This window comes from Coregonus lavaretus (genome assembly GCF_964263955.1).
Source record: "Coregonus lavaretus genome assembly, chromosome: 7".
In the NCBI taxonomy this organism is placed as follows: domain Eukaryota; kingdom Metazoa; phylum Chordata; class Actinopteri; order Salmoniformes; family Salmonidae; genus Coregonus; species Coregonus lavaretus.
The window spans coordinates 28024965-28038088 of record NC_139994.1 but is presented as its reverse complement, the minus strand read 5'-3'; the positions used below and the strand labels follow the sequence as shown (position 1 = coordinate 28038088).

General features: G+C 44.4%; 1 protein-coding gene across 2 annotated transcripts in view; it reads right to left on the bottom strand.

The window, feature by feature from the left end:
- LOC311132915 (poliovirus receptor-like) overlaps positions 1-13124 on the bottom strand; it is a 76696-nt gene that overhangs the window by 32289 nt on the left and 31283 nt on the right. Inside the window, exon 7 of one of the 2 annotated variants that reach the window (XM_084166299.1) lies at positions 8225-8863. The exons of the other annotated variant lie outside the window; for it this stretch is intronic. Within the exon in view, the coding sequence (XP_084022425.1) occupies positions 8304-8863 (560 nt within the window). The 3' untranslated portion in view covers positions 8225-8303. Of the gene's footprint in view, positions 1-8224; positions 8864-13124 lie in introns of those variants that run through there. 2 annotated transcript variants of the gene reach the window in all.

Sequence of the window (13124 nt, the reverse complement as noted above, 5' to 3'; positions counted from 1 at the left end):
TGAAAGAAAATCAAAAAAAAAAAATCACTTTGTAATTATGGGTTATTGTGTGTGGATGGGTGAGATTGTGTATTTTTTTACATCCATTTTGAATTCAGGCCGTAGCACAACAAAATGTGTATGAATACATTCTGAAGATCCTGTAGCAATCGCAGAATGCCCCTGTAAAAAATATAAATTTAATCGTAAGCTAAAGATAGTGTTCTACATGGGGTAGAAAACATACAGTCGTGGTCAAAAGTTTTGAGAATGACACAAATACTAATTTTCACAAAGTCTGCTGCCTCAGTTTTGATGATGGCAATTTGCATATACTCCAGAATGTCATGAAGAGTGATCAGATGAATTGCAATTAATTGCAAAGTCCCTCTTTGCCATGAAAATGAACTTAATCCCCCAAAAAACATTTACACTGCATTTCAGCCCTGCCACAAAAGGACCAGCTGCCATCATGTCAGTGATTCTCTCGTTAACACAGGTGAGAGTGTTGACGAGGACAAGGCTGGAGATCACTCTGTCATGCTGATTGAGTTAGAATAACAGACTGGAAGCTTTAAAACGGAGGGTGGTGCTTGAAATCATTGTCCTTCCTCTGTTAACCATGGTTACCTGCAAGGAAACACGTGCCGTCATCATTGCTTTGCACAAAAAGGGCATCACAGCCAAGGATATTGCTGCTAGTAAGATTGCACCTAAATCAACCATTTATCGGATCATCAAGAACTTCAAGGAGAGAGGTTCAATTGTTGTGAAGAAGGCGTCAGGGCGCCCAAGAAAGTCCAGCAAGCGCCAGGACCGTCTCCTAAAGTTGATTCAGCTGCTGGATCAGGGCACCACTAGTGCAGAGCTTGCTCAGGAATGGCAGCAGGCAGGTGTGAGTGCATCTGCACGCACAGTGAGGCGAATACTTTTTGAGGATGGCCTGGTGTCAAGAAGGGCAGCAAAGAAGCCACTTCTCTCCAGGAAAAACATCAGGGACATACTGATATTCTGCAAAAGGTACAGGGATTGGACTGCTGAGGACTGCGGTAAAGTCATTTTCTCTGATGAATCCCCTTTCCGATTGTTTGGGGCATCCGGAAAACACCTTGTCCGGAGAAGACAAGGTGAGCGCTACCATCAGTGTCATGCCAACAGTAAAGCATCCTGAGACCATTCATGTGTGGGGTTGCTTCTCAGCCAAGGAGTGGGCTCACTCACAATTTTGCCTAAGAACACAGCCATGAATAAAGAATGGTACCAACACATCCTCCGAGAGCAACTTCTCCCAACCATCCAAGAACAGTTTGGTGACAACCAATTCCTTTTCCAGCATGATGCAGCACCTTCCCATAAGGCAAAAGTGTTAACTAAGTGGCTCGGGGAACAAAACATCAACATTTTGGGTCCATGGCCAGGAAACTCCCCAGACCTTAATCCCATTGAGAACTTGTGGTCGATCCTCAAGAGGTGGGTGGACAAACAAAAACCCACAAATTCTGACAAACTCCAAGCATTGAATATGCAAGAATGGGCTGTCATCAGTCAGGATGTGGCCCAGAAGTTAATTGACAGCATGCCAGGTCGGATTGCAGAGGTCTTGAAAAAGAAGGGTCAACACTGCAAATATTGACTCTTTGCATAAACTTTATGTAATTGTCAATAAAAGCCTTTGCCACTTATGGAATGCCTGTAATTATACTTCAGTATTCCATAGTAACATCTGACAAAAATCTCTCATAACACTGAAGCAGCAAACTTTGTGAAGATCAATCCTTGTGTCATTCTCAAAACTTTTGACCACGACTGTATATAAAATGGTAGTGAGTTTAAAACCCTCTAGACAGTATATGGCTGTGAGCAGTTGGGCAGGACTGAGCATGACTATCACTTCGCAGCCAACATAAAAAGGGTTCGATAACTAGTGCTCTGGCCATCATTTCGCAGGGAACGATAGGCACCAGAGAAGCAATGGTGCAGTGGTGTGTTTCAGGGGTGTCAGTTTTATATTTCCAAGCCAGAGAGAGAAGAGAGAGAAAGAAAGAAAGAAAGAAAGAAAGAGAGTAGCCTTCTGGTATCTCTTCCCCTTTGCTTTTGTCACCGCTGTGCAGAGAGCCCAACCAAAAATGACATGTCCAGTCTCCAAGTGCCCACGGTCAACTTCCTCTCCCTGTCTCAGTGTCACTTCCTTGGTTCTCTATTAGGAACCTTGTCATTGTAGCTAGCGAGCCAGTGCTATCCATTACCCACTGTCCTGGGATCAGTTAGGATTAGCTACTTTTAACCACATAACACCACATACCGACAGGTGACCACTTTGTGGGTGGTTGGTAGATGATGCTGATTCCAGATCAGCTGGAAAGCTATCACTGGACTGTCCATTACCCACTGTTCTAGGATCAGTTAGCTTAACCCACATCACCTCAGATACTGACAGGTAACCACTGTGAGAGGTTAGTGGAGGCTGATTCCAGATCAGATGGTAAGCCATTGCACCTCAGGAAACACATTGAATCCTGTTGCTACCTTTGCCTTTTCAAAGGCGAGGTAAGCTTGCTCTGAGTTCTCCCTCATGCTCGAGTTCACACATACAACGACAACGCCACACCTGCCACACCACAGTTTCCCATGTGTATCAAGAATGGTCCACCACCCAAAGCACATCCAGCCAACTTGACACAACTGTGGGAAGCATTGGAGTCAACATGGGCCAGGAACTCTTGACACCTTAGAGTCCATGCCCTGACAAATTGAGGCTGTTCTGAGGGCAAAAGGGGTGCAACTCAATATTAGGAAGTTGTTCCTAATGTTTTGTACACTCAGTGTATATATCCATGTTATTTTTACTCGTTGTTGTTATTCACTGTGTATTTATTCCTCAAGTCACTATTTCTATCTTTAATTCTGCATTGTTGGAAAAGGACCCATAATTAAGCATTTCACTGTTAGCCTACACCTGTTGTTTACAACGCTGTGACAATTGACAGCAAAACATTCCACACAGACAAAAGGTGACCGTTTTTTATGAGAAACTGAGAGAACATTCAGGAGGAGGCGAAATAGTCAGCCAGTGAGCAAATCCTGTCCATCTGTCTATCCCGCTGAGAGACTGGCCTGGAGAAAAGACACTTTAGGTCATTTATCTGACAATCTACGTCAATCCATTCAGCCTGAGTGGCGCGGGAAAGGTGAGAGAGCAGAGCAGCTAGGCCCCAGGGCGGTCCACACAGGGCTCAATGAAAGGCCCCCTGCGGCCGTCCACAGCCCTGCCGGTCCATTAATACTGGCCAGCCAGAGTCATTAGTGGCCTGTCGATATACTGTAGGCAGGCAAGCAGCCGGGAGGCCCGAACATAGTAGGCTATCAAGCGTTTCTGCTAGCCCTGCCCTGACACCCTCTGGCTAAGGTCACAACCCCCAAGGTAAACAATGAGCTACTAGGTCATGTGGGCGAGACACTTATTGGCGAGTCGAGGAAAATAATTTCAAGTATTTCGGCATCCAGCATTCAGCATCCAGTGTTTATTTTACAGTTTTTGTATATCTCAGTTTCAATATAATGTATTATTTTTTTATAATTCTTGACAATTAATGTATAATTTGTCATGGAATTTTGACATGCCTGGGAATGCTGACATGCCTGAGAATGCTAACATCCCTGTCTTCCATCCATACTGGGGGATAAAGGCTCGTTTTTAATAAAATAAAAATAATTAGCATAGACGGTGGCCTACAAAATCCATAACAATTCACATTCTCTAACACAGAGGTATCGTGAGAAAAATAGTTCCAACCCAGTCACGGTTCAAAACAACGTGGAACTAATCGAATAATATGCATAATTACAAATAATTTGTAGACTGATAATTGACCGCAAGAAGCCCAAACAGATATAATATTTGACTAAAACAATTTCAAACCTTGCTTACATTTGTATACGATCACATGCTTCTTTCTATTATGCATGGGAATACTTGGGAACAGATTTCCAAAATTAAAATCACTTGGAGATGTTATCCTGGTGTTTTTACTGTATTTTATGTCGAACAATGAAAATTCTAAAAATATATTATTTTTTGCTCAGAAAACTTGGGGGGCCAAATAAAACCACCCACGGGCCGAATTTGGCTCGTGGGCTGCCAGTTGGGGAACCCCGATGTACAAAGATCTTAAAAGGCTATTTTTTCAGTACCGTTCCCTGAACTGAAACTATGCCTATTCATGTCACCATCGCCTGCATTAGGTCAACAAGGATAAAAGGTCAGAATGAAGAAAGGGTTTGACAGAGTGCCGCAAAGAGGTGTAGTCAAGGCAACAGACAAGGACCTAAAGTGGACTGAGGAGGACCATAAACGTCTCGCTCATAGACTACAGTCAAGGATGTTGTGGGGCAACGTAGTACCACAGGTTTGTCTGAATAAGCCACCTTATTTAAGTCCATAAAAATCGTTTGGAACTGTAGCCAACATAAAACACCATCCAGCCCACTTGTTGTAAACAACTCATTCAGGGAACCATCAATGCACCTACTTGAGAAACTGCTCATTGTCATCAGTAGTCTTGGCATGATGGTTACGCTACGTTTATTATCTCTCATTGTTCCACATGAATAACCCTACAGTTTCTCCAGCACTTTGGGTAATTACACTTGTCTAGATGGGGATGTTGTGGAAGAATGTGATAAATGTAACAAAGAACAGACACAGTTTTCTGTGTAATAATGAGAATCGTTTCAGTTTTATATCGAGGTAGACCAAATAACGGCAAGAGCTGAAGCAAAACATTGTCAATATGCATGTTACATACACAATCAAATCCACAGACGGACCACTACGCTGTCTGAACGTCACACATAAGACACAATCATGTTTAGAAATCCATCATACTTTAATAACACCAGAATACAAAAATAAAGTGACAGGACAAACTGGAACGAAACACCCACACTGTCGGACGGTGATACAGAGGACATTGCTATACTAGCAGCTTGTAGTGAGAGACATAAACACCTGGGAATATAGAAGAATTGTAATATTAGTCATATTCTCCAGGTCATCATCCTGTCAATATTGTGCACAAGAACAATATACCCCACTGTAGAATTGAGCAGAAAATATGAATATCTTATTATGCCAGGAGCTGGGCAGAACAGATGCACTACTAACATGACCACATAAATTAGTAATGCTTGTTGCATGTATGTTCTATTTATTTATACTATGTACACAAGGGACACAGGGAATACTGCATGTAGTGGAATTGTGAATTTAAGGCTTCATTTGTTTGTCTTGAGATTAGAGTCGGACAAGAATTGTAGGCTGTCGTGACCCATTATGCTTTTTAAAATAACCACCACCACTGCCCTTAGACAGGAAGGGTAATTGCATGCCAGAAACATTACTTTTTTTATTCAATGTGAAATTGGTGCTTGTTTACTTCTAAAACAGGGAAATGGGGAATCAAAGGTTTTAAGCCTCTGTAGAGAAAGATGTTCTCTCTTTTAATCTTAGTAAGATGGAGAATGATGGAGCCCAAAGAGGAACAATCTTGCCCCTGCTAATGGGAGGCATTGAACTCAAGGTGTGATAGGTCGGGGAAAGATGTTTTTGGGTGTGTGCATTCTACGGGTAAAACAAATCTTCAGAGGGTGTGTGATTATATGCTCTCGTGAGAATGTATCTGTGGAAGAGAGAGAGAGAGAGAGTGTTTGTGTGGAGAAGATGGTCAGAGCAGCTTGGAGTTCAAGGCCCTTGATAATATAATGTACCAGTAGGCTACAAGATACATGTCTTGACACATGTAATTACAGTAAGGTCATTTGTAGTCATTGGTTATTTTCCAACCAACTCCCATGATAGTAGTCTGTGATACTGGACCAATTTACCATCATCTACACAGCACTTACAAATAACATTTCTTATAGGAAGTCTTGAAGATAAATACACACTTATTTCATTAAATGGATATCTTACATCAAGATATACACAATCAACACTTCACATAAAAACACTTATTTTTCTTCGTCTTTTTTTGTATACCCATTCGCACGAAACATCATAAGGAAAACAGTTAATTTGAACACAGTGGTGATGATCTGATAATGTGATATGAATCTGTGATAAGAAACGGCAAAGGAGGGGGAGTGGGGCATAATATCTACAGAGAAACGGCCCGGATACCAATACCCAATCAAGACATACCAATACCCAATCAAGACATACCAATACCCAATCAAGACTTCATCTGGCCGGGGTGGCACAGGAGACCACTCCAAAGGTCCCTTTCAGCCATTCCGGCTCCGCCAGTGAAATATTCATATCCATGCGGGTCCTCATGCTAAGCAATTTCCTATCACCGTCACCCAACCACTTCATCAGTGAGGTTACTGTGCATAAAATGAGTGATGAATGACTCAGAGATAAAATCATGATAGGTTTAGCAATCCATATGTATGAAATTATGCAAAACAACTCCTGCATAATATTGGGCTATTGCGCGGTGAATCAGCGTGTGGGATACACAACTCAAAATCCACTCGCCGACACAAATCTGTACAATCACGCTACACACACCCTTGCACAATACACACACTCGTCAGCACACCCACACACGACCGCTACTTTAAAGTGAACGCCGCTAATCCGACAGTGGAACATACTGCGGGTGGGGTTAGCTCCTTAACCTCATTCCAGGTCTGGCAGCTAGTCAAATTCGGTCCACTCAGAACTCGAAAACACATATGCTGGCCAGGCTTAGAACTAATGGGCCTTGGTCAGAAATATCCCCATACACAGTCACAGGCATATTTAATGTGTTACTGCCCCCTTAGAAGGCCAGAAGAGATTTGTCCATTAACATACAGCAAAAAAAAACCTCTACTAAGTATTTTGCCCTGCTAAAAAAAGAGAATATTTCTAAGTCTAAGAAGATAATTGATCGTAGACGGTCTACCTCATACCACCTCATAACTCCTACTGTATTCGGGAGCAAAATTTCGCAATTTCAGCCGTATGTGCTGCTTGGCTTAACTGGATTAATCGCACAAGTGCTCAATACCAGCCGGAAATCAGCCTCTCTCTATCCCTCTGCACAAGATAATGCGCAACACTTTTATGCTTCTTCTACTCCTGAATTAAACATGCGGGGTAGGAACAGCTTGTTCTAGTAAAAACAGAGCGGGAAATATTCCGCCTCTGCCTCTGATCCCTCGAGCGTCGGCGGCAAAACATTTCTTTACTATTAAAAAGACGCCGCATTGATCGACTTGCCGGGGAAATGGAGTCTGCATCCTTTTCTAATTGGTCAAACTGACAGGCAGAGGAGGTAGTCCAGTTAGAGCTGGGTGTGCCTGTCGATCTGTCAGTGAGTGTCTCATCTGTCCGTGGCTCTGATTGTTCATGGAGCTGGTTGGTCCCTCAGAGTGGTAGGCTAGTCCACCTCAGACGGTGCCAGCTGAACCACTGCCTAGCAGTGACATCCCTGCCAACATACAGGTGGAAAAACAAACGGATCTGGTCGCCCACATCTCTCGTCCAAACCCCACCCCCAGCTTGGTCTACCATGTCACTGGCATCCCAAATGTAAAAGAAAAGAATCACAATACCAAAAGAAAGAAGGAAATGTGCATGAAAATGAAGTTGGTAGGACTAGCTCTGCCTAATAGTCATTATATGAGTCATTAAAACCAAATGCGGTTCAACAAGGCCTTAAGGCCCAAACATCTTGACAATACAAAGACCATTACATAACACTGTGTATGAATGCCTGTGATGATGCACATTAAGACAGCAAGTTACAGCTTTGTTCCTTGTCCTCCACACCGCGGTCCACTGGACGACATCTTGAAGCATTAGCAGTGGTTATATAACTAGTGCGACCATCTATGAATGCGTCTAAAGTTTTACCATGAAGGTGACATTGAATGGTATGTTTCTTTACCAAGAAAAAGTCTTAGTGTTTGCAGTCCTGTGGATTAGTTAGCTACTAATGCAGTCACATGGTCATTCTTCATGTTTCACTTGCTAAGCTGAAATGAAATGGAGCAGTAAGCAGCATTGAAGATGAGTTACATCGTTTAATTTTTTGGGTAGACTGACTGACTTAGAGACGTCTAGTCATTCAGCAGCGCACTCAAGTCATCATTCTGCTTGTTAGAGATCAGTTTCAACTCCTTGTTTTAGAAAAGTATCATAAGCGTAGAATGTCTCTATAGTATGCAGGGGAAGGGGTGGTTGTTGGTGGTATCATTCGAGAGAGGCGGTTGGAGGTTGGTGGTGGACTCTCCTCAGCTCTCCCTCCTGGACCCTGTTGGTTGACCGTCCCTCTCTAGACGTAGATGGCAGTCCGGGAGATGACCGACCCGTCCCGCTGTGACTCCATGTCGTCGTCCAGGTACATGCTGTCCCCTCCCATCTCCTCGTCGTGCCGGTGGATGTGATAGGCTGGCGCCATGCCGACGCTGAAGCTGTCGTAGCGCTCCTCTTCCACCTCCAGGCTGTCGTCAAGTGCGTCGAACTTCCTGCGCTCCGCCTCATCCATTTCGCTGCTCAGCAGGATGTCGTGGGCGGTGGGGGTGGAGCCTGGCGGGCCGTGGTGGTGGAAGTCGTTGACCTTCTCAGCCAGCGCTCCAGGGTCGCTCTCGCGGTACGTATAGATGGGCCCGTTGATGTTGGCCCCAGTGCCTCCATTCTTGTTGCCAGCTCCACCGAAGAGGCGGGCTTTGTTCCCGTAGGCGCCTGGCTCTCCGTTGCTGGGGTAACCACGCCGTTGCCGGCGACTGCGGGTCACCAGGACAGCAATCAGCGCGCTGACCAGCAGTAAAGCCAGCAGGCTGCCGATGATAGCCCCCGCCAACACGCCCGTGTTGGACGGGTCCACTATGGCCTCTGCAGAGGGGGGAGGAGGGGAGCAAAAGGTAGAGGAAAATACAAAAAATAGGGGGAGGAAAGGGTAGGGGGGTTGGTCGGTTTTTAATGGGCCTCTTTCCGTAGGAGTAGTACTGTTGTTCTGGTGCTCTCCTGGTGAGATGCTGTCAGTGAGGTGGTGGTGTCTCGATCAGTGTTGTTGTGATTTGACTGGGATTGATTCCTCCCCTTTAGTTGCAGTTTTTTTGCAGCCCCCTGTTGCCCATTTATACAGTACGGTTGGTGTGAGCCAAGTTTGAGCCGGTCCACTCTTGTTTCAGTAGAGAAACAAAAATGAGGAACACATTTTGTGACACACGATGTGACGAATCCCGGGTCTGATATTTTGACCGAGGCGTACATCGGGCACAACAACGCAGAGACGAGAGAGAGAGAGAGAGAGAGAGAAACAGGGACAGCGATAGGAAAATGGAAGTGAAAGGGGACTACAGAAGTGGTAAAGACTATCACTGTGGTCATGCATGATGGAATTGGAACACATCGACATACTGCTCTGCCCCCCCCCCTCGCACCTAATGGGTCAGTTAGTTTAACCCTGGGCTATGAGCGCTCCCCCACTATAAACCAGGAACCAGTCCAATGGAGGAACTCAACTCAGAGCCACATGAGGCTATAAGAGGCCAAAGCCCACCTACAGTTTGATCCATTCCAAACCCCGACCTCATACAGGGCAGCTTGGAATGCCCTGCCAAGACAGAGGGCTTGGGAGATGCAAGGCCTTAATGTCTAGATCTAAATCTGGGTATGGGGAGGTGAAAACGTCAAAGCCACGGCACAGGGAGAACTAGGACAGGGGTAGTTGGGAGCCAGGACTAAATCAACCAGCAAAGGGTAATAAATGTCAAAATGATCACAGCGAGCTTATATCACCGCCTATATTACTGTCATGTCAGAGAGATTAGGGGAAGGAGCACAACAGCAGATCCGACCTGAACCATCTCTTCCTGTTTCGGAGAATCACAAATTAGCAAACAGGAAAAGAGATTCTCCGAACAGGAAAGAGGCAGGGAAAATAACATGGATCTGGGATGATGTTGAAAATAATGATGAGTACGATTTCAGGTTCTTGCTGTACAGTACAGGTAAAGTACCCATATGCATAGAACTGTAAATATCCTATAATAACCTAAGGTTGACGCACTCTTGGTGCACTTAACTCTTGTCTATTAAAATCCCTCCAGATAATATGTGAAGAGGGAATGTACCGCGTTGTGCTGCCAGTGCTGTACAGTGTGAACTCTATCAATGGGGGTCAGAGCACCTTCTCAACCTACGCATGCACATTCACATCAAATCTCCAGTCCCATCGACCCCAACCCTCCCTCCTCCCCTTCCCTGAAAGTCTCCTGTGTTTCCATAACCATCTCAATCATTTCACATTCTTGTAGTCTAGTTGGAAGCGAGCGAGGTATTTCCTCAATCACCACAATTCCCTCCCTTTCTTTTCAGCCATATGGAAGCGGACACAAAATCTCTCACACGCAAAATGTATTTTTACTCCTCCATTTTAGTCTACAGCCAATTGAATCCCCCTCTCTCTTCGGATATTGAGAAGTTTCTAAATTATTTATTTCTTAGAACGCTGGGCAGATGTGCTGAAACTAAAGCAGAGAAAAGATGCCTTACTGAATAACAGCCACCACTTCACCCTCGTTTCACCTGGAACCTTCCTTTACAGTGGGGGAAAAAAGTATTTAGTCAGCCACCAATTGTGCAAGTGCTCCCACTTAAAAAGATGAGAGAGGCCTGTAATTTTAATCATAGGTACACGTCAACTATGACAGACAAAATGAGAAATACAATTCCAGAAAATCACATTGTAGGATTTTTTATGAATTTATTTGCAAATTATGGTGGAAAATAAGTATTTGGTCAATAACAAAAGTTTCTCAATACTTTGTTATATACCCTTTGTTGGCAATGACACAGGTCAAACGTTTTCTGTAAGTCTTCACAAGGTTTTCACACACTGTTGCTGGTATTTTGGCCCATTCCTCCATGCAGATCTCCTCTAGAGCAGTGATGTTTTGGGGCTGTCGCTGGGCAACAGACTTTCAACTCCCTCCAAAGATTTTCTATGGGGTTGAGATCTGGAGACTGGCTAGGCCACTCCAGGACCTTGAAATGCTTCTTACGAAGCTACTCCTTCGTTGCCCGGGCGGTGTGTTTGGGATCATTGTCATGCTGAAAGACCCAGCCACGTTTCATCTTCAATGCCCTTGCTGATGGAAGGAGGTTTTCACTCAAAATCTCACGATACATGGCCCCATTCATTCTTTCCTTTACACGGATCAGTCGTCCTGGTACCTTTGCAGAAAAACAGCCCCAAAGCATGATGTTTCCACCCCCATGCTTCACAGTAGGTATGGTGTTCTTTGGATGCAACTCAGCATTCTTTGTCCTCCAAACACGACGAGTTGAGTTTTTACCAAAAAGTTATATTTTGGTTTCATCTGACCATATGACATTCTCCCAATCCTCTTCTGGATCATCCAAATGCACTCTAGCAAACTTCAGACGGGCCTGGACATGTACTGGCTTAAGCAGGGGGACACGTCTGGCACTGCAGGATTTGAGTCCCTGGCGGCGTAGTGTGTTACTGATGGTAGGCTTTGTTACTTTGGTCCCAGCTCTCTGCAGGTCATTCACTAGGTCCCCCCGTGTGGTTCTGGGATTTTTGCTCACCGTTCTTGTGATCATTTTGACCCCACGGGGTGAGATCTTGCGTGGAGCCCCAGATCGAGGGAGATTATCAGTGGTCTTGTATGTCTTCCATTTCCTAATAATTGCTCCCACAGTTGATTTCTTCAAACCAAGCTGCTTACCTATTGCATATTCAGTCTTCCCAGCCTGGTGCAGGTCTACAATTTTGTTTCTGGTGTCCTTTGACAGCTCTTTGGTCTTGGCCATAGTGGAGTTTGGAGTGTGACTGTTTGAGGTTGTGGACAGGTGTCTTTTATACTGATAACAAGTTCAAACAGGTGCCATTAATACAGGTAACGAGTGCAGGACAGAGGAGCCTCTTAAAGAAGAAGTTACAGGTCTGTGAGAGCCAGATATCTTGCTTGTTTGTAGGTGACCAAATACTTATTTTCCACCATAATTTGCAAATAAATTCATTAAAAATCCTACAATGTGATTTTCTGGAGAAAAAAATTCTCAATTTGTCTGTCATAGTTGACGTGTACCTATGATGAAAATTACAGGCCTCTCTCATCTTTTTAAGTGGGAGAACTTGCACAATTGGTGGCTGACTAAATACTTTTTTTCCCCACTGTACATCTCCTTTCAGTAGTACACTCCGCACGCGCACACACACACAGCAGTCTCTGCCTCGCTCACACACACAATGTGCTGTCTCGCTTTAATTCTCTCTCTCTCTCTCTCTCACACACACACACACACAGCAGTCTCTGCCTCGCTCACACACACACTGTGCTGTCTCTCTTTAATTCCCTCTCTCACACACAGCTGTCTCTTCTCTGAATTGAGCTGCACCCTTGCTCCCCTACAGAGGTGAGGAACGCTAGGAGGTATTCCCCTCCCCAACCTCAGTGACATCCCCACCCTTAGTCACTCTGATTCCTCATTCACCACCACCTTCTTCCCAGCTGCAGTCTCTATATGCAGCAGTAACACTGTATTCACCCAGTCGGCATGTACTCTTAAGTGGACTTGCTGCCTGCTTTCAGGATATGTCGATACACACAACAAGGAGGGGTGAACTAGTGTAGCTCCGAGTGCTCGACTCCCACTCTGACACACCACCTCAAGAATGTAAGCTCAGAGGAAATGAGCCTCGGCTAGGAGTTACTGAAAAGAAATGACTGCATCACATGATCGTAAAAACAAAAGACATGCTGTAAGCAGAGATGGGTGAATCTGGATTGGGTATTGATTCTCAGTGTGTGTCTGGTGGTATGTTTCTAGAAACACTGCATTTGATAGCTGCAAAGGCTAAACACCCTGTTAATGTGCATACTCTGCATAATGGATTATATAAACATTGAGCAGTCCATCAAATATGATGGGGTTACCGTCTAAACACATCTGATGGGTTTAGCTTAAAGCTTATTTAGACTCCAATTCTACAGAGCACACATAATATACACATTTGTTAGCACATGCTTGTCTTAAGACTAAAAAAAATCATAACATGAACGTCTCTCTATTTTTAGATAAAGGACTCTGATTCTCAATCAGTTCTGTGACTACTGTACTA